Here is a 27,914-nt window from a genome sequence, read left to right as displayed (position 1 = left end):
ATGAGATTGAGCTGCATGCCTACATAGGGCTGCTAATTTTAGCGGGCGTGTTTAGGTTCCGGGGCGAGGCTACATGTAGTCTCTGGGATGCAGAGAGGGGAAGGGAGATTTTCCGTGCCACGGTGCCAATGAAAGTCTTTCACACTTTCTCAAGACTTAACCTGTTGCGACGAGCCATCCTGGATCCGGGATCGTGAATACAGCCTCAAGCTCATTACCATAACGCAACGTTAACTATTCATGGAAATCGCAAATGAAATGAAATCAATATGCTAGCTCTCAAGCTTAGATTTTTGTTAACAACACTGTCATCTCAGATTTTCAAAATATGCTTCTCAACCATTGCAAAACAAGCATTTGTGTAACACTATTGATAGCTAGCGTAGCATTTAGCGTTAGCATTCAGCAGGCAACATTTTCACAAAAACCAGAAAAACATTCAAATAAAATAATTTACCTTTGAAGAACAGCTGTTTTCAATGAGGAGACTCCCAGTTAGATGGCAAATGTTCAGTTTTTACAAAAAGATTATTTGTTTAGGACAAATCGCTCTGTTTTCTGCGTCACGTTTAGCTACGAAAGAAACCTGTATCCAGGATTGTGTAAATCTATCCGCAAGCTCATTAGCATAACGCAATGTTAACTATTCATGAAAATCTATTTGCTCTCAAGCTTAGCCTTTTACAACACTGTCATCTCAGATTTTCAAAAATATGCTTCTCAACCATTGCAAAACAAGCATTTGTGTAACACTATTGATAGCCTAGCATAGTATTATGCCTGACATTCAGCAAGCAACATTTTCACAAAAACCAGAAAAACATTCAAATAAAAATAATTTACCTTTGAAGAACTTTTAAGAACTTCAGATGTTTTCAATGAGGAGACTCTCAGTTAGATTGCAAATGTTCAGTTTCTACAAAAAGATTATTTGTGTTGACAAATCGCTCCGTTTTCTCCATCACGTTTGGGTAAGAACTTTTTTCCAAATTAACTCCATAATATCGACAGAAACATGGCAAACCGATGTTTAGAATCAATCCTCAAGGTCTTTTTCACATATCTATCAACGATAAATCCATCGTGGCAGTTGACTTTCTCTTCTGAAGAAATGGAACGCACATGGACCTAGAGATTACACAATCATCGGGCGGACCCCTGGTAAATGTAGTCTCTTATGGTCAATCTTCCAATGATATGCCTACAAATAGAGAATGTTAAGACTACACAAGGGTTTTAAACAAATGTGGTTTCTACTGACAATTGAGATGTACAAACTATGGCATAAGAGGACGACAAGCGGATAAGAAGCAATCCGTAAATCCTAACTGTTTGTTCAGCACACTTGAAATGTACAGCGACAGAATTCAAAACATTGGTCGTTTTTAGTGTTCTCCCTGTACACCAAGTCAGTGCAGTCGGTTAAAGAAAGGGGGCATAATAAGCAGATAATGAAAGCTCTTACAAGATTCGATTGATTACATTTCTCAAGAACAGGTTATAGGCTACATGTGCACCACCAAGTCAAAATAGTAGGAAATTAAGAGGTGAAAATATACAAAATTATTAGGGTCAGGCACATGGGCTACTAACAGCTTACTAAATCATGATGACGTCAGTGATCTTCAGGTCGTAGATCTAGAAAGAGGCCCGAGTTGTTCCCAGTTGTCCTGAACTCAGCCACTGGTTCCTTCACTCATTTGTTAAATGTGTGATTTCCAACTTGTTGTGTAATGTTGTCCAAGTTTCATCTATAATTTATCTTCATATGACAAGTATTAACTTATTTTCCAGTTTTTGTCCATTAAAATAACATAACATTTATCAGAAATACAATGTAGACATTGCTAATGTTGTGAATGACTATTGTAGCCAGAAAAGGCACTTTAAAAAAATATATATAAAGTTATGGAATATGTAGATAGAGGCCCGTTATCAGCAACCAGCACTCCTGTATTCCAATGGCATGTTGTTAGCTAATCCAAGGTTATCATTTTCAAAGTGATCATTAGAAAACCCTTTTGCAATTGTTAGCACAGCTGAAAATTGTTGTGCTGATTTTAAAGAAGCAATAAAACTAGCCTTTAGTCTAGTTGAGTATCTAGAGCATCAGCATTTGTGGTTTTGATTACAGGCACAAAATGGCCAGAAACAAGTAACTTTCTTCTGAAACTCGTCAGTCTATTTTTGTTCTGAGAAATGAAGGCTATTCCATGCGAGACAATTGAAGAAACTGAAGATCTCATACAATGCTGTGTACTACTCCCTTCAGAGAACAATGCAAACTGGCTTTAACCAGAATGGAAAGTGGGAGGCCCTGGTGCACAAATGAGCAAGAGGACAAGTACATTAGTGTCTAGTTTGAGAAACAGATGCCTCACGACCTCAACTGGCAGCTTTGTTAAATAGTACCCGCAAGACACCAGTCTCAACGTCAACAGTGAAAAGGCGACTCCGTGATGCTGGCCTTTTAGGCAGAGTTGCAAAGAAAAGGCCATATCTCAGGCTGGCCAATAAGATAAAAAAAGATTAAGATGGGCAAAAGAACAGACACTGGACAGAGGAACTCTGCCTAGAAGGCCAGCATCCCAGAATCGCCTCTTCACTGTTGACGTTGAGACGGTGTTTTGCAGTTACTAAAAAATTACCAGTTTGCTGGTCATTGTAGTTAGTTTAGCACAGAAAATGTGGTATTGGCCTGTTGGAAACTACAACTCCCTTCTACATCACACAGTTCGGGCTTGATCTGAATTATCTTTTAGAGAAAAAAACTATCAAATGGAATTCAAATAATTGATCCGACATCGGTGAATGAGTTGTTTTAAAAACCGAACAATAACATACATTTTTAGTGCTGAGTAAATAATAAGGCTACTGGACTCACCCCACAACTACCGGATGGAACACCCACTCCAACCGGACCTGTAGCCTCCTACACATTCCTCTATCCCCATTTACACTGAAAGCTGTTAACTACTATGCTACGTTTTCCAACAGGGGCCGAGACGTTTATTAATACACCATTGGTTGAGGGTTTAGTGTTTCGACCCCCCTGAGGAGATGCTGATCTGCAGTTTGTTTGGATTAACAGCTAGCCTGTCACTACCTGTCTGTTAGCACAGCTATCTCACTCTCTCTTGCTAAGTTAAAGGTATCTGTTGGAGTCATGGCTACGGTTTCCCTGAAGTCAGGCAGGAAGAGAAGGGGTGGGTTTATTACATTAAGTGGTCTGTGTCCATGGAGCTGGCTGGCATTAGCAGGCTATCACCTGGATATGTCAGCTTGTCTAAGTATAGCGACTAGCCAGTCATGTCCAGCTCAGTAAACAGGCCTGTATTTGGAGTCCTGCCCATAGGGTGGAGAATAAAAGCACAGGGCATGTCTGCAAATCAGCCTACTGCTCCCAATTCCAACTCTATACATAGAACGCACACAACGGGAAATCACATCCCAGAAACACAGTGTAGTGTGGGTGTCGGAGGTAGATGTATGGGGAGATTCTCATTTGGGCAAAAGACTGTCCTCTCTCCTCCGTCACCCGGAAACCGATAAGTGGTTGAGTGTTGTGGCAATTTGTTGGTAGGTAAACAGGAGTGTCCTCCCCTCTCGATAGCCACCTTTCATTGAGGATACTTATGTTTATCCTCACTCATTTTTGGGGATTACTCTACACATTTATTTTGGGATCCACCCCCTGTAAACAATTTGTGTAATGACGTGCGAGTGGAGAATGACCGTCTCATTTCAAGCAAACAAATTTCCAACCACGTTCACTCTCCTCAATTAACTTTGACCTTTTTCAAAAGGAGGCAAGGGAGGAGAGAGGACCCAGGAGGTGAGCAAATCCAATTGAGAAAAGGCCATGGTGACATAGAGGGAGAAGCCTTTGTCCTACATTCTGAAACCCTAGCTGGCTATGGGCGCTTCCGCCACAGCGTCCTGAAATATGCCTCTTTTCCTTTCCAGCCCCCTCTACCTCTCACCCCCACACCACCTCACTCACTCCCTCCCTCCCTCTAGGCAGCTGTTCATTCATATATCGAAAGGGACTAGTGGGAGGTGGGGTGGCATGAAAGTATAAATACCATTTGTCAACAAGTTGTATTGAGTGTTGGTGAGTCATGGGCTTAGTGCCACTGTGGGGTGGATCAGGCCGTTCTGAGACTGACTCTCGTTGGTCCACATGATAATGCGTGAATGGCCAGGCAAGGTCAGGGACTCTCCCCAATATTACAAACAGGATTCTGAACAGGCGAGATGGTATTTCCATTGTGAATCAGTGTATAAATGTTGCACGCAATGTCCCAAGTCTGCACTACTCACATGTACTTCTATTAAAGACACATTTACAGTCACTGCTGAGATTGCAGCATCTTGACCCTCTCACCCATTTTCTCTACTAAATCATACCCCCCTCGACATGGTTGCTACACACTGTACACATACTTTGTTTTAGTCATCTTGTGGAGGCCAGGTCATCTGATGCAGCACTCCATTGCTCTCCTTCTTGGTCAAATAGCCCTTACACAGCCTGGAGGTGTGTTGGGTCATTGTCCTGTTGAGAAACAAATGATAGTCCCACTAAGCGCAAACCAGATGGGATGGTGTTTCGCTGCAGAATGCTGTGATAGTCATGCTGGTTAAGTGTACCTTGAATTCTACATAAATCGGACCGTGTCACCAGCAAAGCACCGCCATACCATAACACCACCTCCTCCATTCTATATGGTGGGAAATACACATGCAAAGATCATCCGTTCACCCACACCGCGTCTCTTAACCCCTTCTCTATTTGTCCCCCAGTACCACATCAACAAGCTGTCCATCATGTCGTCAGGAAACCACATGAACAACAGTGAGAAGGAGGTGGACGAGGTGGACGCTGCCCTGTCAGACCTGGAGATCACCCTGGAGGGAGGCAAGACCTCCAACACCCTGGTACTACACCTTACTGTCCTATACTAACCCTAACCCTGTCAGACCTGGCGATCACCCTGGAGGGAGGATAGGCCTACAACACCCTGGTACTACTTTAGTTCACTGAATGTTACTTTACTGCAATGCAAGAGGCTTGTTCAGAAGGCTAAATACTGTAGTTGGTATCACATGTGGCCATTGTTAAACGTACCCCTCCCCAAATGACTAGTTTATACAGCTTATCTGAGGAAGTTAAAGCTTGATTACACAACTGTTCCTTCATATGCAATGCTGAAGTCATTGTTAGTTGTGCAGAATCCTGCCCTTCTCCTTTCATCAATAAACGTGTTTGTTCTTCTCTTCCTCTCAGGGTGATATCACGTCCATTCCTGAACTGGCCGACTACGTCAAAGTCTTCAAGTAAGTTCAATAACTGCTTCTGCTGTAGAAGTTGTACTTAATCGCAGCTGTATAATAGGTGTATCATCCTAAAATCCTAATCTTAACTAAGGTTGCAAAATTCCAGGAACTTACAATTAAATTCCCTGATTTTCCCAAATCCCAGTTGGAGGATTCCTGGAATCTGGAGGGAATAAGCAGGAAATCCGGAATCCTCCAACCAGGAGTTCTTCAAAACCAGGGAATTTATTGAAATAATTTTGCAACCCTTATCTAAACCATTAGGGAGTAATTCAAAACTGACCTTAGGGGGATCACGTGACCCTTGAACGAGATGGCCGCATGAACTAAGAGCTCCGCACAAATAGTTTCCAATTCCTAATCTTACCTCCACTTCAAGTTAACTCCTTTAGCTTTAGTCAAAAAGTCATGGCGGCTACAAAAGGCGACATTACAGGTGACATTTTTACACTGACTCGCGCATTAGCCGTGGAAAAAGCCTCCAAGAAAAAGCTAGCGCCATTAGCCAGGAGCAAGAGAACCCATCCCAGCTTTTTGAGCTGAGATCCCAACGTACAGAGCTCAACATCAAATTGGATTGCAATTAAGTCTCAGCTCAGTGTGATAGGGGGCAAGGGGTGACAACCCTGAAATGCTTTGCCTGACATCAACAACAAGATAAGCATCAACGCCGGGCGCCTAGATAAGGCAGAGAGGCGGATGCTATCCATGGAAAACACACTGACCGACACCATGGAAACAATAGCATATGCTAAAAAGAAAATGGAGCATCTGGAAGAGAAAACAGAGGACCTGGAAAACAGGGGGCGAATGAATAATTGTGTTCTATTAAATCTGGGTGAAAAAGAACAGGGAACATGCCACTGATCCATAAGACTAACTCCCCGAGTGGCTCCACCTGTCCACTGTCAGGCCCATAGAACTCGAGAGCTCACCGAGCACTGAGGCCCCCACCAGCAGCCAGACAACCACCGTGCCCAATCACTTACGTTTCCTGAGATTCACTGACAAGGAACGAGTGCTACAGGCGGCGCAAATCAACACCGTTAGTGGGAAATGCCAAACTCACTTTACACCAGGACCTGTCAGCTGGAATACGCCAAAAGCGCAGAGTGTTTGACGTGGTGAAGAAATACTCCATTGACCGAGGCATCTTTAGGGGATTCAAATACCCAAACGAGCTCAGGATTCTTCAAGGAGCCCTGCAACACTTTAAAACTCCAGAAGAGGCTAAATGTTTTTTTGAAGGACAATCCTGGTCACTGAGAAATGGACCAATGACTAAAAGCGATTACTGTTATTACTAATTGAGGTAAGACAACATATAGCCGCCATCCAAAGACCTGCCCACCCCGCTAAATGTCATTATAGCCGTCTAATTTGTATTTATTTTCCTTTAGCTGAGAGAGGGATAGACTCTATAGCCTAACCTAGGTCTAGTAATGTTTCAGACTACTTTTATTTCCCCCTTTTTAATGATTATTTGTATGTATTATTTTCACATTGGCCTCCACCATTTATAGGCTGTCGATTACAATACATTTACATTTACAGACCTAACGGGAAGCTCAAATGTGTCAATTTTCTGCCTATGGCCTTGTAATATCAACAGGATGTTTTAGTAAAAACAAGCAACTTATCCTATGATCCCTCTTAAGGATTTGCCCCAACATTTCTGTTTTATTTGGTCTAAACGATTAGCCCTATGTCCTTCGGGGGAGGTATATGTAGGCTGGGCTATTGTTTTCTCCCTCCTTTTTTTATGTGGTCTGGACGTTGTCACTTACTCAATGTGGGGTGGAGAGGATGAGGCATTTCTTTGATGGGGAGGGGGAGAGTGCGTTGCTAACTGTTCCTGGTTTTTTTTTCGGAACACAGAATTGAGACTGAGCGGGGGGGGGGTAATAGATCCAATGGGATATGTCGAGTTGTTTGGGAACTCGGCTAGGGTGTTCAGAGATTGTTCTTTTATGTGATCGCAATTTGTAACTATTAGCCACCTTTACCCAGAGATGACTTGCACTAGAGTTCCATTACTGTTCGATGATGTTGACTAGTACCTTACATCTATTGATATGGAACTGCCAGGGTCTAGGTCATGCAATAAATACGATGTGCTCTAAAAAAGGAAAAAGCAGACATTGCGGTATTACAAAAGACACAGATCTGTGATGCCGAACATGCCAAACGCCGCAGAGCTTGGGTGGGACAGGTGTATTTCTCATCTTTCAAATCAAACAGTAGAGGTACAGCCATACTTAACCATAAGAATAATTGACAAAAACATATCTGGAGTGGAGATTTATTTTGATAACAGGGTCACTGTATGGGCAACCAATTACCATCTTAACAAACATATATGCCCCTAACACAGATACTCCTGCTTTCATGTAAAAAAATGATAACCCTGTTCATTGAGCATTGTGTTTCCTTTGGAGTGCTGGCTGAAGATTTTAATTGTACCCTCAACCCAACACTGGACAAAGCCTCAAGTCCCCACCACAAATCCTAGATTTACATTTACATTTAAGTCATTTAGCAGACGCTCTTATCCAGAGCGACTTACAAATTGGTGCATTCACCTTATGACATCCAGTGGAACAGCCACTTTACAATAGTGCATCTAAATCTTTTAAGGGGGGGGGGGGGTGAGAAGGATTACTTTATCCTATCCTAGGTATTCCTTAAAGAGGTGGGGTTTCAGGTGTCTCCGGAAGGTGGTGATTGACTCCGCTGTCCTGGCGTCGTGAGGGAGTTTGTTCCACCATTGGGGGGCCAGAGCAGGTGATTGACTCCGCTGTCCTGGCGTCGTGAGGGAGTTTGTTCCACCATTGGGGGGCCAGAGCAGTGAACAGTTTTGACTGGGCTGAGCGGGAACTGTACTTCCTCAGTGGTAGGGAGGCGAGCAGGCCAGAGGTGGATGAACGCAGTGCCCTTGTTTGGGTGTAGGGCCTGATCAGAGCCTGGAGGTACTGAGGTGCCGTTCCCCTCACAGCTCCGTAGGCAAGCACCATGGTCTTGTAGCGGATGCGAGCTTCAACTGGAAGCCAGTGGAGAGAGCGGAGGAGCGGGGTGACGTGAGAGAACTTGGGAAGGTTGAACACCAGACGGGCTGCGGCGTTCTGGATGAGTTGTAGGGGTTTAATGGCACAGGCAGGGAGCCCAGCCAACAGCGAGTTGCAGTAATCCAGACGGGAGATGACAAGTGCCTGGATTAGGACCTGCGCCGCTTCCTGTGTGAGGCAGGGTCGTACTCTGCGGATGTTGTAGAGCATGAACCTACACGAACGGGCCACCGCCTTGATGTTAGTTGAGAACGACAGGGTGTTGTCCAGGATCACGCCAAGGTTCTTAGCACTCTGGGAGGAGGACACAATGGAGTTGTCAACCGTGATGGCGAGATCATGGAACGGGCAGTCCTTCCCCGGGAGGAAGAGCAGCTCCGTCTTGCCGAGGTTCAGCTTGAGGTGGTGATCGTCATCCACACTGATATGTCTGCCAGACATGCAGAGATGCGATTCGCCACCTGGTCATCAGAAGGGGGAAAGGAGAAGATTGTGTGTCGTCTGCATAGCAATGATAGGAGAGACCATGTGAGGTTATGACAGAGCCAAGTGACTTGGTGTATAGCGAGAATAGGAGAGGGCCTAGAACAGAGCCCTGGGGGACACCAGTGGTGAGAGCGCGTGGTGAGGAGACAGATTCTCGCCACGCCACCTGGTAGGAGCGACCTGTCAGGTAGGACGCAATCCAAGCGTGGGCCGCGCCGGAGATGCCCAACTCGGAGAGGGTGGAGAGGAGGATCTGATGGTTCACAGTATCGAAGGCAGCCGATAGGTCTAGAAGGATGAGAGCAGAGGAGAGAGAGTTAGCTTTAGCAGTGCGGAGCGCCTCCGTGATACAGAGAAGAGCAGTCTCAGTCTCAGTTGAATGACTAGTCTTGAGACCTGACTGATTTGAGACCTAGATCTGCAAAGATGTTGAACTCTCTTACTAAAGAGATGGGACTGAAAGATATCTGGAGAGAGACTAGCTCATCTATGGACATACATACTACTCTAATGTTCATTACACCTACTCTCGTATAGATTACATTTCTATCCCAAAGATTTTCATAAATTCAGCCATGTGTACAATCGGACCCATAGCACTTTCAGATCACGCCTTTGTCCACCTCCCCTTTGACCTCCGAGGTCAAAGGCCTAGAAATTCAACATCTCCATGTTATCAAACAAAGCGTTCCATACATTGGTAACTACATGGATAGACAACTACATGGATAGACAACTACATGGATAGACAACTACACACAAGACAACAGACTCTCCTGTTTTACCGGCCACAATGTGGGACACTGCCAAAGTCACACTAAGGTCATCTAAATGCATATACTTCCTCTAAGAAACAAGCAATGGAAGCACACAGGCTAGATCTTGAGGGAGCTGGAACGCTGTGAAAAAGTACATAAACAATCCTCAGACAGCACCTCCTGGAGTCAACTTAAAGCAGCCAAAGCCAAACTGAACTTGGACTATACTCAGGAGATATGTTTTCTTTACTAAACATAAATACCATGAGTATAGAAATAGGCCTAGTAGATTGCTTGCTTACCAATTTCAAAAATGTCGGAGCGTACAATCCTGGCCATCCTAACAGCAGAGAACGAGGTCACATAGGACCAAAAAAAAGAGATTTAACTTTTCATGATTTTTACTGCAAACTATACATTTCTGCATCCGTATGTTTTATCTCAGAACTCCATTCCTTCCTAGAGGGAATCTCGCTACCTAAACTATCAGAGACAGACCAAGAAAATCTCAACTCCCTCTTCACTACTGAGGTGGTCCTGGAGGAAATTACCTCCATGCTACCTAATAAGTCTCCAGGCACAGATGAGTTCCCCAGAGTGCTACAAAGCTTAGCCCTATTTTCATGCCAATGCTGGATGATTTTTGCAAAAACTGAGCTCTCCCAGACTTTATACACAGCCCTCATTACAGTGCTGCTCAAAAAAGACAAGGTCCCTCTTTCCTGCTCGTCCTTCTGGCCCATAAGCTTGTTGGATTCCCACTACAAAAGAATTACCAAATTGCTCGCCAAAAGACTAAACGCTCTTCTTCCCAAAATAATAAAAGCAGACCAAAAAACTGGATTTATAAGAGACAGGTACTCTTCTGATAACATTCACTGTCTTTTTGATATTATTGATCAAGTAAACACACAAGACCCCTGTCCTGCTGGCTTCACTGGATGCTGAGAAGGCGTTTGACAAAATAGTGGCGTTTTCTGTTCTCAGTCTTAGAAAAGTTAAATACAAGCCCAAACTTTATTAAATGGATAAAGTCCCTATACTCTCATCCAAATGCCATGATGACTACTAATGGTCTGAACTCTGACAGATTCCTTTTGGGACAGGGCACAAGACAAGGTTGCTCGCTGTCCCCCCTGCTCTACTTGTTGGGGGCGGAGCCTCTGGCAGAGTTGATAAGGAGCAATCAAAGTATTGTGGGTGTTTTCTGCAGGCGGTTTCTGTCCAATTGTAACAGCTAGCTAGGTTTCCATCCCACTGTAACAATTAGCTAGGTTTCCATCCCACTGTAACAATTAGCTAGGTTTCCATCCCACTGTAACAATTAGATTGGTTTCCATCCCACTGTAACAACTAGCTAGGTTTCCATCCCACTGTAACAACTAGCTAGGTTTCCGTCCAACTAACAATTAGCTAGGTTAGGTGGAGTCGCAATTCAACGGCTCAGATAAGAGACGTATGTGGCAGGAGCTACAGGAAGTTACGGACTACAAAAACAGCCACGTCGCGGACACCGTCACGCTTCCATACAAACTAAACACCTTCTTTTCCCGCTTTGAGGATAATACAGTGCCACTGTCACAGCTCACTAACAAAGACTGTGCCCCCTCCTTCTCGTGAGTGAAACATTTAAACGTGTTCACCCTCGCAAGAATACTAGCACAGACGGCAAGGCTAATGGCCCAGGCAACATCCCTAGCCGCGTCCTCAGTGCATTCATAGACCAGCGGGCTGGTGTTTACGGACATACTCAATCTCTCCCTAGCCCAGTCTGTTGTCTCCACATGCTTCAAGATGGCTACCACTGTTCCTGTACCCAAGAAGGCAAAGATAACTGAACTAAATGACTACGGCCCCGTAGCACTCGTCATCATGAAGTGCTTTGAGAGGCTAGTCAAGGATCATATCACAACCACCACCTCACCGGCCACACTAGATACACAGTTTGCGTACTGCCCCAACAGGTCCACAGATGATGCAATCATCCTTCACTGCACACTGCCCTATCCCATCTGGACAAAAATGATACCTATGTAAGACTGCTGTTAATTAACTACAGCTCAGCATTCAACACCATAGTGCTCATCAAGCTGGAGGGCCTGGTCTCAGCTCCGCCCTGTGCAACTGGATCCTGGACTTTCTGACAGGCTGCCCCCAGGTGGTGAAGGTAGGAAACACCTCCACTTCACTGTTTCACAACACAGGGGCCCCACAAGGGTGTGTGCTCAGCCCTCTCCTGTACTCCCTGTTCACCCACGACTGTGTGGTCATGAACGCCTCCAACTCAATCTTCAAGTTCGCAGACAACACAATAGTAGTGGGCTTGATCACCAACGACGACGAGACAGCCTACAGGGAGGAGGTGAGGGCCCTCGGAGTGTGGTGTCAGGAAAACAACCACTCACTCAACATCAACAAAACAAAGAGATGATTGTTTACTTCAGGAAACAGCAGAGGGAGCACCCCCATATCCACAACGAAGGGACAGTGGTGGAGAAGGTGGAACGTTTTAAGTTCCTGGGCGTACACATCACAGACAAACTGAAATGGTCCACCCACACACAGTGTGGTGATTGCGCATCAGCTAAATACATTTTGCGTGTCACCCAAAACCCCCACAAACCTTTACAGATGCACAATCAAGAGCATCCTGTCGGGCTGTATCACAGCCTGGTACGGCAACTGCACCGCCCTCAACTGCAAGGCTCTCCAGTGGGTGGTGCGGTCTGCACAACGCATCACCGGGGGCAAACTACCTGCCCTCCATGACACCTACAGCACCCGATGTCAAAGGAAGGCCAAAAATATCATCAAGAAAGACAACCACTTGATCCACTGCCTGTTCACCCCGCTATCATCCAGAAGGCGAGGTCAAAAGGTGCATCAAAGCAGGGACCGAGAGACTGAAAAACAGCTTCTATCTCAAGGACATCATACTGCTAAACCACAATCCCTAACTCAAGAGAGGCTGCTGCCTACATTGAGACCAAATCAGTGGACACCTTAATAAATGGATCACTAGTCACTTTAAATAATGCCACTTTAATAATGTTTACATATTATTATGCTTACATTACTCATCACATGTATATACCATCTATTGCACGTTGCCTATGCCGCTTGGCCATCGCTCATCCATATACTTATATTTACATTCTCATTCACCCCTTTTTAGATTTGTGTGTATTAGGTAGTTGTTGGGGAACTGTTAGATTACTTGTTAGATATTCTGCACTGTCGGAACTAGAAGCACAAGCATTTCGCTTCACTCGCATTACCATCTGCTAACCATGTGTATGTGACAATTTGATTTGATAAACACCGATGACGAGCTAGGTTTCCATCCAACTGGTGACAGATTCTCATGCGAATATTCAAAAGTCTGCATGAAAACATTTTCCCAGCAGATATGTGCTTCCAACAAATTGACCCTTTGCGGATAAGTCTGTACTTGATGACATGGTGCACATAAAAACACCTTTTGCGCTTCTATTCCCATGTACCTCGCTCTCTGCCTCTCGCTCTCTGCCTCCTCTCGCTGCCTCTCTCTGGCTATCGCTCTGCCTCTCGCTCGCTGCCTCTCTTGCTCTCTCTCCTATGTATTTTCCAGGCCAAAAAAGCTGACACTGAAAGGCTACAAGCAGTACTGGTGCACATTCAAGGACATCACAATTTCCTGCTACAAGAGCAAAGAGGAGGCTCATGGGACACCCTCCCTCCAAATGAATCTAAGAGGTACCAGGACCCCCCCCACACACACACACAGAAGAAGGCAACAGTTCCTTTATGAGTGTGTGATCCCCAGTGGTGTGTGATAGATGGTTTTGACCCCCTCCTGTCCCCTTCCTCTGAACTTTTCCTTGTCTTTGTAGGTTGCGAGGTAACACCAGATGTGAACATTTCCAGTCAGAAATTCAACATCAAGTTGCTAATCCCAGTGGCTGACGGCATGAACGAGATCTGGCTGCGGTGTGACGCTGTGAGTGTGGCTCTCTGGCTTCCACTGGCTGCATGGAGGACAATGTCAAGAATGCAATACATTTAAAAGTGACTAAGAAACATATTAAGACTGATCAGATTTGTGTCAATAGTTGGGAGTGTCGTTGAAAATATTGCAGTTCCACATCGGAATGTGCTCTAGGACCTAATGAAAAGCCTTGTACGTCATTGGCCTCAGCATAACCACCACCTCCCTCCTTCCCATGCAGGAGAAGCCATATGCCCACTGGATGGCAGCGTGCCGCCTGGCCTCTAAGGGGAAGACCATGGCAGACAGCTCCTATAGCCTGGAGGTCCAGAACATTCTATCCTTCCTCAAGATGCAGCACATGAACCCTGACCCGCAGTTCATCGCCGAGCCAGCTGTCACCAACGACATCAACTCTGAGTGCCTGGTGTCGCCGCGCTACCTGAAGAAGTACAAGAACAAGCAGGTAACTAGCCAGGGGCTGTGTGGAGAGGAGACCCCATCAGTGTAGACAATAGATAATTGGCCCATCACTCCCTGGATTCAAATATGCATGCATACAGATGCATATTGCTACACTGCAAGTGAACTGACAAAAGCTACGGCAACAAAAAGCAACCCTTAATCATGTTCAGATGAGTTGACGTTAGTCAGGTGAAGGTTTAAGGATAGTCTAGGATGGAGAGAGACGAAGGGGGAAGAGATAGGCAGAGCAGTGTTCAGGGTGGAGGTTGTTTACTTCCCAGCTGGCCTGGGGTGCCTCCTGGCATCTGGGTTGTCCTGCACAGGAATGCAACCACCCTCTATCCCTCCCTCTCCAAGGGGAACCCAGGACAACAGTCTAAAGGAGAGGATTACCACAAGTCACGCTCAAAGGCTATCTTCTTACTCTAATCAGCTTCCTTCCCTAGTCTCCCTTCTGTCATTTACCTCTGAAAGGAAGCTAGTTGACTGGATCGAGGTCCATGTTAATTTCACCCATCCATATCCTGCCAGATCTGTGCTCAAGTAACAGTATTGCTTCCGTCCCTCTCTTTGCCCCATCCCGGGCTTGAACCAGGGACCCTCTGCACACATCAACGGTCACCCACGAAGCATCATTACCAATCACTCCACAAAAGCCACGGGCCTTGCAGAGCAAGGGAAGCAACTACTTAAAGGTCTGAGCGAGTGACGTCGCCGATTTTTAAGCACTACTAGAGCGCACCGCTAACTAGCTAGCCATTTCACCAGTTACACACAAGGAAAGGAGAAGAAATGAATATATTACTAAAGGTTGAGAGTCACAGCCAGAGAAAGAGACTCAACCTAAAGGAGTTGTCTTACTGAGAAATCCGAAATAAGCCAAACAATGACAAAGTCACATTTACGCATTAGTCCCTCATAGGCAGAGATTAACTTAAGTTTTTAAGTAACAGTAAAATTGTGCTCTTTATTTAGTAAATTCCAATAACAGGCTGATGCGTATACCGGTAACAATGAGAAGGGGAGTGGTCTTCCCACGCTTACAAACTCAATGAGGTTCTGATTTAAGCTGTATAGGAAAAGTTGAGGTTCTTTTTGTGTGTTGGTTAAATGATGTCTCTGTACTAGTCTGGGTTTGGACTGTAACCATAGCTTCAGCCTTAAGTGAATCTGGGTCATCTAGAAGAAGAGCATAGGGAAAGACTACTCATAGTGTGAGTGAGAAGGGAGGAGAGAGCTAATCAAACAGGAAATGTCTATCCAGGGTCAACATCCTAAAAACAGTCATTACCATGTCTGCTGGATCACACTGGAATGGTGTTTTTGTCTCAAAGAAGGAGACAGACTGGTTTATTCTGCATTGCTGCCCAAAAACAGGATAGGTGTGTGTGTAGTATGCATGTGTGAAAAAATGGGCCTCTCCTCACATCTCATAGTAGCACCCCTCCTAAGTTCTCTCCCCAGGCCTGTGGGTCTGTCTGTATGGGACTGTGGTTCTGGCCCAGCTCCAGTCTCAGTTTGGGGCTCTGAGCTCCAGCCAGGCAGGCAGGGGATGTCCCTAAGGCACCACATGAAACACCCCCTCACTTCACCGCCTGGACAGGGCCGCTGGCGGTGTGTTCAGAGAAGGTGTGTGTGTCCTTCATGCGACTGTGTGTGTACTGTAGTTGTGAGAGTGCGTGTATTGTATGCTTGTGGACATACAGTATGTTTGGGAGGTTGTTTGTTTGGGAGCATCAGGAAATGAGTCCTGTCTGGGAATGCAGAGTGGGAAACCAGGCTGGGAAAAGCCACTCTTTCAGCTACTCAGTCGCAGGTCAATGTTTTTCGTCATGAATCTTGTTCTGGTGAGAACTTTGCAGAGTGGTCACTAGCTTAACCTAACCTTAACCATACTGCTAACCCTAATGTCTAACCCTAACCTGAAATTAAGACCAAAAAGCACATTTTTGTTGTCATGAATTCCTACAAAATAGCAAACGTTTTCATTGCAGCTGGCCTATCTAAGGGAAATTGCTCACTTCTGCGTTCATGACGACTCATGAAGATAAAGGTCAACCTGCCACTGTGTCAGTCAGCTGTGCTGTGGGAGATGCTTGCAGGGTGCTGCATCTGCTCTTTCCTTTTTTTCTCTCCATACTTCACTTCCTCTCCTCCGACTGCCCCGGTGTGACTTCCACGCTGTAATTCCCAGCAGATATGCAAAGGAATTTCTAGATCAAAGGGAGTTAGGCTCGATGGATTCCTAACTTCCTAGCTAAACAGTTTTACATAAGAGAAAGCAAACTGGGCAGGCACAATAACAAACAGGATATTGCTAGATAACCTAATGCAGAGAGCTGTAGTGGTGTTGAGCTGTGTGATGCCTTGGTATGTGTTCCCACCGTGTGGACATGAAAGGAATTGCAAACACAAGATGCATGGCCTGCCCTACAGTACAGTAGCTAAGTCTAAAATAAAACCATATTTACTGTCATAGCTCCAATGAAATGTTTCAAACGTGTAAATCAGTTTGTAATAATTTGTGTCCTAAAACCTCTGCTTGCCCTGACAGATACTGACTGCTGCTGGTTTTCTCTCCCCACGGAGACTGCTGCTGGTTTTCTCTCCCCACGGAGACTGCTGCTGGTTTTCTCTCCCCACGGAGACTGCTGCTGGTTTTCTCTCCCCACGGAGACTGCTGCTGGTTTTCTCTCCCCACGGAGACTGCTGCTGGTTTTCTCTCCCCACGGAGACTGCTGCTGGTTTTCTCTCCCCACGGAGACTGCTGCTGGTTTTCTCTCCCCACGGAGACTGCTGCTGGTTTTCTCTCCCCACGGAGACTGCTGCTGGTTTTCTCTCCCCACGGGGACGGCTGCTGGTTTTCTCTCCCCACGGGGACGGCTGCTGGTTTTCTCTCCCCACGGGGACGGCTGCTGGTTTTCTCTCCCCACGGGGACGGCTGCTGGTTTTCTCTCCCCACGGGGACGGCTGCTGGTTTTCTCTCCCCACGGGGACGGCTGCTGGTTTTCTCTCCCCACGGGGACGGCTGCTGGTTTTCTCTCCCCACGGGGACGGCTGCTGGTTTTCTCTCCCCACGGGGACGGCTGCTGGTTTTCTCTCCCCACGGGGACGGCTGCTGGTTTTCTCTCCCCACGGGGACGGCTGCTGGTTTTCTCTCACCACGGGGACGGCTGCTGGTTTTCTCTCCCCACGGGGACGGCTGCTGGTTTTCTCTCCCCACGGGGACGGCTGCTGGTTTTCTCTCCCCACGGGGACGGCTGCATGATCCTGCAGAGATCAAAATGTTCCTGTTAATTTAGCCTGTTCTGATTATGCTATGTTGTTTTGAAGCTGTTTTCTTTGCTCATTGGCCTTGTTCTCATTTGCTTGTTTTTCTTTGTTCTTTCCTTCTGTTTTCTCTTCCCTCTTTTTGCGCTGTCCTCCCATCCCTCCGTCTGCCTCCCTCCCTCTTCAGCCAGGCTATATCAGGGACCTGGTAAGTGGAGATGGGTCGTGTTTGATTTACCAGTAGATCTGTAACATAGTCTCAATAATTAGTTTCACCTTTAACATTTAGAAAAATATACGGCCCGGTCAAGGGTGATTGCTGGAGTGTGCTTTGTCCGATCCTCATTTCCTCTAATTTCTCCAACTACTAACACACTCTAAATGTGAAGCTAATACAGTGAAATGGTCTGTCCTGAAGACCCAGGTCAGCATCTCTCTGCTCATCCCACTGACTCATACACCAGGTGGGGAGGCACATCATGGGCCCTTAGACTGGCCACTGTGGAGGGTCACATATTTCAAATGTTTGTTGATACTTTCATTTGGTTACCTTGTGTGCCTTCCTATATTTATGGGGAGGTGTTGGGTGTCTTTGGGTTTGGGGGTTTATAGGGAGGTTATAGGACAGGGCCATGTGTGCACAGTAGACCTGTGTCTGTGCAGGTGTGTGTCTGGGTTACAGAGTGGTGGTCTGTGACGTGTGTGTGTGTGTGTGTGTTTTCAAGTCTTTTGTTGTGTGTTCATCAGATTTCGGCCCGGATCCTAGAGGCCCACCAGAACGTGGCCCAGATGAGTCTGATCGAGGCCAAGATGCGCTTCATCCAGGCATGGCAGTCCCTGCCTGAGTTTGGCATCACTCACTTCCTGGCCAAGTGAGTCCCCCTCTCTTCTCCAGAGTCTCTTCATACACTCCTTTATTGATATAACAGATCTCTTCCCCCAGGTCTCTCTGTCTGCCCACCTGCCTCTGTTTGGGATTGTTCTTTTACAGCGAACTGAGATTTTGTCAGATTTCAAAGATGCATGGTTGAAAATCAATAAGCTTATTACTTCCAATAAGCACATCCCAAGCAGTGACCTCACTTGGAATTCTGTAATTGACAGATTCCAGGGTGGGAAGAGGGACGAGCTGATTGGCATTACCTACAACCGTCTCATCCGGATGGATGCCAGCACCGGAGACGCCATCAAGACCTGGAGGTTTGCCAACATGAAGCAGTGGAATGTCAACTGGGAGATCAAGATGGTACGGGTTTCATCTTATAGACCAGAAAAATAAACTGTTTTAAAGACGAGCCATTTATACTCTGAACAGATACCACCCATTTGTTTTAGCTTAATCTTTGCTTGGCATTTCACATGGTTAGTACATTTTAAAAGGAGAATCTCTGTTGTAGATTCCTATAGTTTTGACTGTGTGATCATTCTGTGGCCCTAGGTGACGGTGGAGTTTGCAGACGAGCCTAGCCTGGCTTTCATATGTGCGGAGGTGGACTGTAAGGTGGTACATGAGTTCATCGGAGGCTACATCTTCCTGTCCACGCGCGCCAAAGACCAGAACGAGTCTCTGGACGAGGAGATGTTCTACAAGCTGACCAGCGGCTGGGTCTGAGTCTGACTACCTGACCCCCTGGGTCAGAGTTTAGGGTAAAGAGGGGAGGGAGGGTGGTGGCTAAATCAAATGGGTTTATTTTATTTGTTATAAAGTTTTGGTGGTTTTAAATGGAACCATGCTTTAGAGCCCCATGCAGCCACCCATTATTGCCATTGTTGTTAAGAAGCTGATGCCCTTTATTTTTGTTGCATTAACACTAATATTCTGCACAACGCTGCAGCCCAGACTAACTCCAAATCCTGCCTGTGGCTCCCCCATCGCCCACATTATTTGACAGGAAGTTGGGAGTCGTCCCCCTCCCATGACCCCTCTCCACTCACCCATCCCGCTCCAATACACTGGGGACAGCAGCCTCTTCCTCAAGCAGCTATCACAAAGCTAGGTCCATGATAACCTATCACATGTCATCAGGAGACCTCTCCATTCCAAAGACTCTTTCTTAATCCCCCCTTCTACTCTGACTCCCCTGAAGGAACTGATCAAATTTACCCTTCAACCTCATCGTAATCCGACCAGCCCACAGTTCGTATGAAGAATCACATGATTTATTTATCCCTGTTTTGTTTTATTGTTGTCATTTTGGTGAGGTGTGGTACTGTTCGGAGTCTTTGAAGTGGTGTGTTGTGGTTTGTGTACTGCCTGACATCCTGTGTTATGATACTGTGTAATTTATGCGGCAGAGTGCCACCTCACTCTCACGTATTGTACATCCACATATTCACTCAGTTTGGTGTGACTATAGGCAGTAGTAATCCTCAGAGTAAGAGTATCGGCAAAACAGTGACAAGCTTTTACTTTCTCAGCAGAGACAGGAAGTGATATGAGGTAATTTCCTTCCGTCGTTAAGGAAAGGCTAAGGAACGCAGAGCTCATGGAGAGAATTGGGCACCGTGTCCTCTCCACTCGATGAAGGATTCTCAGTTTGATCTAACTAGTCCATATGAAGTCACACTTCCGCAGTAAGCACTTCTCCAGTATATGTATGATCCCTGGTCATACTTTATTTGGACAGTCTGGATTTTCCATCTGTGGATGCTCTACAGATGGCCATGCTATCTGTTGATAAGCAACTGCTTGCTGAGGTAACTGTTAGGGTTAGGGGAGTCTGTAGCGCATCCCTTAATGAATAAGCTGTAGTTCAATTCATTGTTCTTTTTGTCTGAGCATACCTCCAGTGAGTGTCTCCTATCCTCTGTGTAAAACACTTCATACAACAGCTAACAAGTGTGCTTGGAGAGTTTAAACAGTCTTGGTATACACCTACTGTAGCGCTTCTGTCTGCATTAGTTAACATGTCAGCACAACAGGCGCTCAAGCAGGGTGAATGTCCTGTAGTTCCTTATCTGTAAACCGCTGAATAACCATGCCTAGTTCTCATAGCTACTCAAGGTTGAAGGGGTCACTCAAGGATACTCTGTTTGAGATGGAATTTTAATGGGTATCATGGGCAAGTTCTGAGGCAATTACTGAAAATGTAAATAAGAATGTTGTCATGGAACATGTGGTGCCCAAATGATTTGGCTCAGATACATACTGCCAGTCATAGGGTTGTCCAGCGTCCACAGCATGAAGGAAAGACCTCTGCTCTGCCTTGAGACTCAGACCCTTACAAATGCATTGTGCGTGTGTAGTACAGCAGGAGGGCTACTACCATTAATAACAGCATTCCCAAGTGCAGCCTCTTTTAAATGCCATTCTTTATCTTACACCATATAGTGTTATTATTCAGCAACAGGTCACCAAGTTTGAAGAATTAATTATGCAAAGTCTTCTTTGCCCTCTGTATGAACGAACATTAAATGAAGTATTAGTTTTTTGTAACTAATGTAAAAACACAGGTTTTATAGAATTGTACAGTTCTTTTGTTGCTGCTTTTTTTCCCTTGTTTTTTGGGGAAGTGTGTTTTTGTTTGCAGAAAAGAGGGAAAGCCATCCGTCAACATTATGTAGTATGAAAATGTGTGCCTGCCAATGTCACGGTCTCATTGAGTTTAACATGAAGATATATATATATATATATATATATGAAGATATCACTAGTCTCAAACTCCAGGTTGTTTGGGATTTAATTCAGATTTTTCTCACACTAGATATTATTACCCAAACATTGATAAAAGGGCTTTTCAATGTACTTTTTTCTTGTTGCCTCTCCTATAAGCTGAATTACATTGCTATTCTATTTTCTTGCATTTTTGGGGGGACTGATCTTACTCTCTAGCTCTGTAAACTACCACCAATGACACATCCCTAGGCTACCAAACCCTTACTCTGCTGTTCAGTGCCTTTTCAAAAATGTATCACTTCATTTTCAGATTTGATAACTATTGTAGCTTTTAATTGAATAATGTTTTTGGTATGAAGGAGACACTTTTTGTTAAAGTAGACCTTGGAGTTTGAGACAAACGGCCGTAAGTGAACTGAAGTAAAAGAAGCGAACTTAGCCTAGTTTTTTCCTCCTATAACAGTTGTTTGTTTGCCTCCAATGTCCAGAGCAGCAGTGCATGGCCAGCTGTTTTCAGACTGTAAAAAAATGCATTTATTTAAAAAAAATAAAAGTTTTTATTTAAGGAAGTTTCAGTTATAATATTGTACTCCAATTGAGGACATGTTATGTGTTCGTAGACCATTGTTATACAGAATAACATGGACACTGTGATTTTAAATTGAAATGCTGATATGCTGCTGACAGTAAGTAGAAGCCCTCTCCTTACTATTTATTCAAACATTGAGTCAGTGATCACAAATTACAGACCAGAAAACATCCAGAATACTCGCTATAAAGCTACAGTATTGGATTTTCCTTTTCTGTAACAATTGAAATGGGGTGAAGGTTGCCTGTCTCCACCAGAGGACAGTATGTAACCATCCCCTATTCCACCCTCTGCTGCAGTCACATCCAGGACTGGATCCAAACTACTCTAAAGGTCACTCGCTGTTCTTAAAGCAGCTTCCATCGTTACTTGGCATCCATCAGAAACATAGCGGCAGATTGATGGGGAGATTAAATGTTTAGTGTTACCGTCCGTCTCTGTACCCAGGCTTTTGGTGTCCGATCCCCACCGCACCAGGGAGATGGTACTCCCGGCCACCTGGTGCCCATGGTGTCTTGGCATCTTGTAGGGAGGGGTGGTGGGCTGTGACTCAGACAGGTGACATGGTGAGAGGGTTGTTGTGTCAGGGTATGTCTCTTATACATTGATTCTACATTTTGTTTTTTAACTTGTCAACATGCACATCATCCTGTAATGTTAAAACAAAATGTGTAGCGTTCTGTAGTCTAGCATGTTCATGGCATCACAGTAAGATCTGAGCATGTCAAATCCTTTATGGTGACAGTTGAGAGCCCTGTTGGGCAATTTTATTCAGTATCCCTCTGCTTGTCAACTGGTACGGTATCCACCCTCCAATCCAGTGCTGAGGTGTGTGGTGTTACTGGTGTAGCTCAGGGAACAATGAAATCTACAGGAACATCCTGTCCTTCTAATAGATGTATCAGTAGCATTTCAAGAACTATTCAATGCACATTTGCATTTTCATTGTTTATTTAAGATGTTTCGAGCATGTCTCTCACTTAACTAAAGTGCTTACATGTATGAGAGAGCGTGCGCTTACGATCTGTGTATATGCATGTGTGTTGAATCTTCTGCATGCATCTGTCCTCATCTCAAAACGAGGCACCTATCCCGATGACATTCCCTGGATCTTCTCCAGAGGGACTATTTCCATTTGTGTGTGTGTGTGACGCTGAATGGGAAGTGGCTGTCCTCAACCAGTCGCCACTCCACCTAGTGTCAAACTCCCGTGACCTCATGGGACAACGGGGTGACGTTCACCACGATAAGAGCAGAAGGAGTAGGACGCTCAAAGAAACTACTCAGTTTGAAGTGATTTTAAATAAATAATGAAACTGCTTGGATTCAATGACCCACAGAACATCTCACACCTCTTGTAACCACTGATGTGCCAGCTGTCTTCCACTGTTCTTTACGCTCTAAGAAGCATATCTCCTCAACCAGGTATGAAGACGGCTAAGGTCATGGACATAAGGATTGACTCATTGGGCCTCGACTGACAATCAATGGTTGAAAAATGTGTTAGCCCAGAAAGCAAATCGTACAGGTAAGCTAGTTTGTTATGAAACATCTACAGGTATAGCATCGTTTTTCTTGTAGGTTATTCTACGTATCAGACCTGACTTTAGAGAAGTTAATCAACATTCTTAACTTTTATCAGCTGGCTGGAGATATTCAGCTTTCTCCACACACTGCCACTCATTGAGTTGTTTCCAATGTGTGTACTGCTTGCATTCCCTCATGACTACGTCAATAGACCTACACCGGACCATTATAGACAAACCAGTGATCAATTAAACAGTCATTCTCTGGAACTGGTCAATTATTTCACATCTTACAATACTTCCCATATTGGGGAAACATGTGTTTATTGTTGTCCAGATGCTGCCTTAGTAAATACAGTGATTGCATTGTCATTAAAGAACGACTCTCCTTAAAAAGCACCTTTTCATTTTTTGAGAATTAGTCAAACATTGACTCAAACATTTATTCTAGTTGTCAAAGCCGACCACCTCCTGGGTCTATACACTCCCCTGTGTCAGATCATCTATTTCCAATGATCTATGATTAATGATCTGCCCCTTCACATCCAGAAACTTCTAACAGCCCCCTCCATCAAAACATAGTAGGAAATAAGTTCAGTCTCCACCATTCATCCCGGTTCCAGCACCCTGTGTCATGTTAGTCCCCTGCAGTGTGGATATGAGAACATCTCAATGTGACAACTGCAATAAAGACCAAATCGGACATTGGATCCTCAGCTCCTTGTTAAACCCAGGGGCTGTCTGGCCATTGGTCTGCTAAATTAGCTGGCAGGCCAGTTATCTGGCAGCAAAACAATAAAGGGGGCAGAACTGAGTGGGTTGCTGCCTGCTGGGGACAGGGAGATGTAAAGCCTATACCTTTGGCTGAATGACTGGTGTGACATATTGACAATTAGGTGTCTGCCATTGAAACAGGGACAGGAGAGGAAAAGCCATCATAAGAACTGTGTTGTATAGACAGTGAGATCTTCTTAGGATCTCATTCTTCCTGAACAGTTTGATTGTTAGAGGAGTACATTGGCTATAACAGTCTACTGTTGTGAGGTTTTCTTGGTCACGTCCCTAGTGATAACTAATGATGGATGCATCGTAGCCCATTTAGCTAACACTGTAGAAGCAATAATCTACTGCAAGACGTGTTTGATACAGGCAGGACTATTCCTCTGAAATTCCAGGTTTCACGTCTGAGTTAAACTGCTGCCTTCAGGCAAAGCGAGAGAGATGAATGCTTTTCGCAGTGTTGGCACTATGCACTGCAGGTGAGAGGGAATATAAGGAGATAGAAACTCTTTGGGAGGGTGCGTCTCATTAGTCTAAAGAGGCCTCTCCTCATATCCTTTCCTTCATTTGCTTTAACCTACTGTATTTGTTTTTAGATCAAGGGGAGGAGAGAACAAGCTTTTGATTTGAGATGTACCACATTGTATGTAGCTTCCTCTCCTTGTTTCCTTTCCTATAGGACCACTGATCTAATAGAGCTTGTTATGCAGAAGTAATATGGTGGACAGCTATCCAGTTTAACTCTCAATACTGGTCGTTATGAAGGAAAGTAGGCTGTACAAGGAAAGAAATACAAATAGTAGTACACAGCTGCAATATTTTAAGCTCAAGGAAGTGTTTTGTTGACTTTAGGTCACAATAGGCCTACTGTAGTGAAGGTCAAAACGTGGGAAATCTGGTTTTTCTGGTTTTGCTCAATTAAAATGGAATCAAATTGCAGCACTGGTCAAAACACGTCCTCCTCCCTGCAACCACACTCTTTCTTTAATTAACTCTTGTTTTTTCTAATCAAATGGGGACAGATGATTAACTTTAACAAGTGTTTTAATTGTTTCTCACTGGCAACGTAAAGCTTTCTTCCAGTTTAACATCAGTTCTTCGCTGCAATGTGGTGCCCCACTATTCAGTAGGCCAATACTGTATGTAATTCCTCTGCAATACATGGACATTCTCCCAGATGTGTTTTATTGTGATAATGTTCAAACTCATTTGTGAGTTTATGTTGGAGTGCAGATTCTTTCTGATAAACATGATTTCTATAACATAGTGGGATATCTAGCACCTGTACATAGCGTATGTATGCATGTATGCATGTATGTATGTATGTATGTATGTGCACATACTCTGTCCTATTTCTTCCTAATGTATGCATTTACACCTAATGTAGTTGTAAAGCATACTGGACTTTCACTCTGAACATTGTTTTCTTGAGGAATGCACAGTCGTATTGCCATACTGAATATGATCCAATTCTGCAAGCTTCAACAGAGCTTAATTACTTCAAGTGAGTGTGGTGTTTTATAAAAATATTATGATTGGGTATTAAACTGAGACGTCCTCGAGCAGGGAAGCATGGAAATGGGTCGACAACATGCAGAATACAGGAAAAGGTCTCTGAAAACAACAATGTTTTTGTCACCTTTTGGTTTTTCATCATGCAAGTCAGGTCACAAACCAGTCGGTGACACACATAAATGGTTTGGCTATGGGGTAACGTATCACAGACATTCAGCCTGGCTCTCTCCTTTTTAAAGTCATTAAATGGTTGGGAGATTAATGGCTTCACACACCAGCTTACTGTTCACTTCACATAGGTTGACTTGAATCGTAAGAAATTGATTTGCGTATGCACACACACACACACACACACCATCACACACACACACCGTCACACACACACACCGTCACACACACACACACACACCGTCACACACACACACACACACCGTCACACACACACACACACACACACCGTCACACACACACACACACACACACACACACACCGTCACACACACACACACACACACCGTCACACACACACCGTCACACACACACACACCGTCACACACACCGTCACACACACACACCGTCACACACACACACACACCATCTCACACACACACCATCACACACACACACCATCACACACACTGTCACACACACCGTCACACACACCGTCACACACACCGTCACACACACCGTCACACACACACACACCATCACACACATCGTCACACACCATCACACACACACACACCGTCACACACCATCACACACACACCGTCACACACACACCGTCACACACCATCACACACCATCACACACACACACACCGTCACACACCATCACACATCTCCCAGTTCTGTTGGAAATGCAGAGTGACTTCTTGAACAAACTCCATCTCTAACAAGAGCCAGTAAAGCACTCTGGTGAAATCAAATAAAGCATGGTGTTGTTTGATGTACTCCCACTGTTTAGTTCAAAGAGGTACACAACCAAACACACAGTGGAAATAAAACCGTCATCCGCTGTAAACTATATATTTGAATCTTACATGCAGATCTGATGTCCTACTCTCCCACCTATCAGATCATAAAATACCTATGTTCTCATGCATCTGATGTAATCATATTTCACTGCAATGACCACGATTTCAACTCATCATACTGATTGAATAAACAACAAGCCACATGAATGCCCTGCTTGAATGGAGCGTTTGATCAGTCAGATGACTGAGCGCTGTGTGTGTGTGTGTAGAGAGGATGTGCGGGCAGCCATCTGGCTGCATGGGGACATGAGAGGCTAGGAGCAGAGCAGAGGGTCTGGCCATTCTGCTACCCCACTCCCTGTTTACCCTGCTCCACAGGGACTGGGGTGCCTTGTTCTCCCTCCTCTCCCTCCACACCCTACTCTCCTTGAGCCCAGCTCCAACACAGTGATGTCATGGGGTGTGTGTGGGAGGGGCAAAAGCAGGCTCAGGGTGATGGAACCCAGAGAGAGGGAGTGATAGGGTCTGCAATACTGCTCCTTAACCTCTCACAAAGTTATATAAGACAGATGGATACAGTGGATCAGGATTCGAATTTCCCTGCGGTATCGGCAGCTGTGGCCGTCAATGACCCCTTGTGTGGCCCTCTAAAAAAAGTGGCCCTTGTGCTGAATATAATAATAATTCCCTTCTCCCGGCTGCCAATCGGCGTAGCCTCCTCCGAAGCACCTCTCACTCACATGGCTCTCACTCCGATATCTCAATTCTTATTAGCCAATGCCCATGATGTGATCAGATCCTTCTCACAGGCATCACAGCTCAGAAGTAGGCTACAAGTGAAGACAGACACATCGGGGATGTAACGATGCGCAACCATCTTATTGAATTCTGAGGCGCATATTGTTGATGTTAGAACTATCCACATTTTACTTTTTGTCAGCCAACAAGATGATTAAAGAACAGCAAAAGCACTAGCCTATGTAAATTTACTATCCCCCATAGTACAAAAGTTGACCTATTCCAGGGATCATTAACTAGATTCAGCCATTGGCCGATATTTGTTCTTGAGCAGATGTTCAGAGGGCCGGAACATAATGACAAATAATTTGCAAACTGCAAATTGACCACAAGAAGCGAAAACGGATATAATGAAGTAAAACCCTGACCTGTTCTATTGGTCAACTTGTACTTTTCGGACAGTCATGGGAAGTGATAGATCCCAAAATAATACAACCACCATGCAAACAAGAAATACAAGCAATGAGGCTGATGCAACAGAACGTTTAGCTTAAAATGTTGATCAACTTTTAGGCGATTTCTTCACATTATAAACGCAGCAAATGTTCCAAAACGCAATTCGTGGGAAAACATCATTCTCAAAAGTGCACCGAAACTGAGAGCGGTTTCATATGACAGAGATGGAAAATATCCTTCAGAAATGTAGATGGAGGGAAGATCTAAAGAAGCAACAAGCGTGACAGAAACATGAGAGAAATAGGCCCTAATGGTTTCAATGGCATATGAGGAAGTGTTTATGAAATAATCCCCTTACCATTCCTGTAGT

General features: G+C 44.9%; 1 protein-coding gene across 9 annotated transcripts in view; it reads left to right on the top strand.

The window, feature by feature from the left end:
• LOC118368165 (fermitin family homolog 2) overlaps nt 1-21,529 on the top strand; it is a 66,059-nt gene extending 44,530 nt beyond the window's left edge. For 3 of the 9 annotated variants that reach the window (XM_052496722.1, XM_052496720.1, XM_052496723.1), the window contains 6 exons: nt 4,804-4,938; nt 5,288-5,337; nt 13,257-13,381; nt 13,519-13,625; nt 13,855-14,079; nt 16,633-17,512. In XM_052496722.1, the coding sequence (XP_052352682.1) occupies nt 4,804-4,938; nt 5,288-5,337; nt 13,257-13,381; nt 13,519-13,625; nt 13,855-14,079; nt 16,633-17,346 (1,356 nt within the window). In that variant the 3' untranslated portion in view covers nt 17,347-17,512. Of the gene's footprint in view, nt 1-4,803; nt 4,939-5,287; nt 5,338-13,256; nt 13,382-13,518; nt 13,626-13,854; nt 14,080-16,632; nt 17,515-17,535; nt 17,557-18,095; nt 18,221-18,452; nt 18,595-18,786 lie in introns of those variants that run through there. The other 6 variants (XM_035751997.2, XM_035752003.2, XM_035752001.2 and 3 more) reach the window with 4 other exon arrangements.
• The last annotated feature ends 6,385 nt before the right edge of the window (nt 21,530-27,914 follow it).

The sequence above is a fragment of the Oncorhynchus keta genome, chromosome 35 (assembly GCF_023373465.1).
Source record: "Oncorhynchus keta strain PuntledgeMale-10-30-2019 chromosome 35, Oket_V2, whole genome shotgun sequence".
Classification (NCBI taxonomy): Eukaryota; Metazoa; Chordata; class Actinopteri; order Salmoniformes; family Salmonidae; genus Oncorhynchus; species Oncorhynchus keta.
The sequence above is the reverse complement of the archived record's forward strand: the minus strand, read 5'-3'. Positions and strand labels throughout refer to the sequence as shown.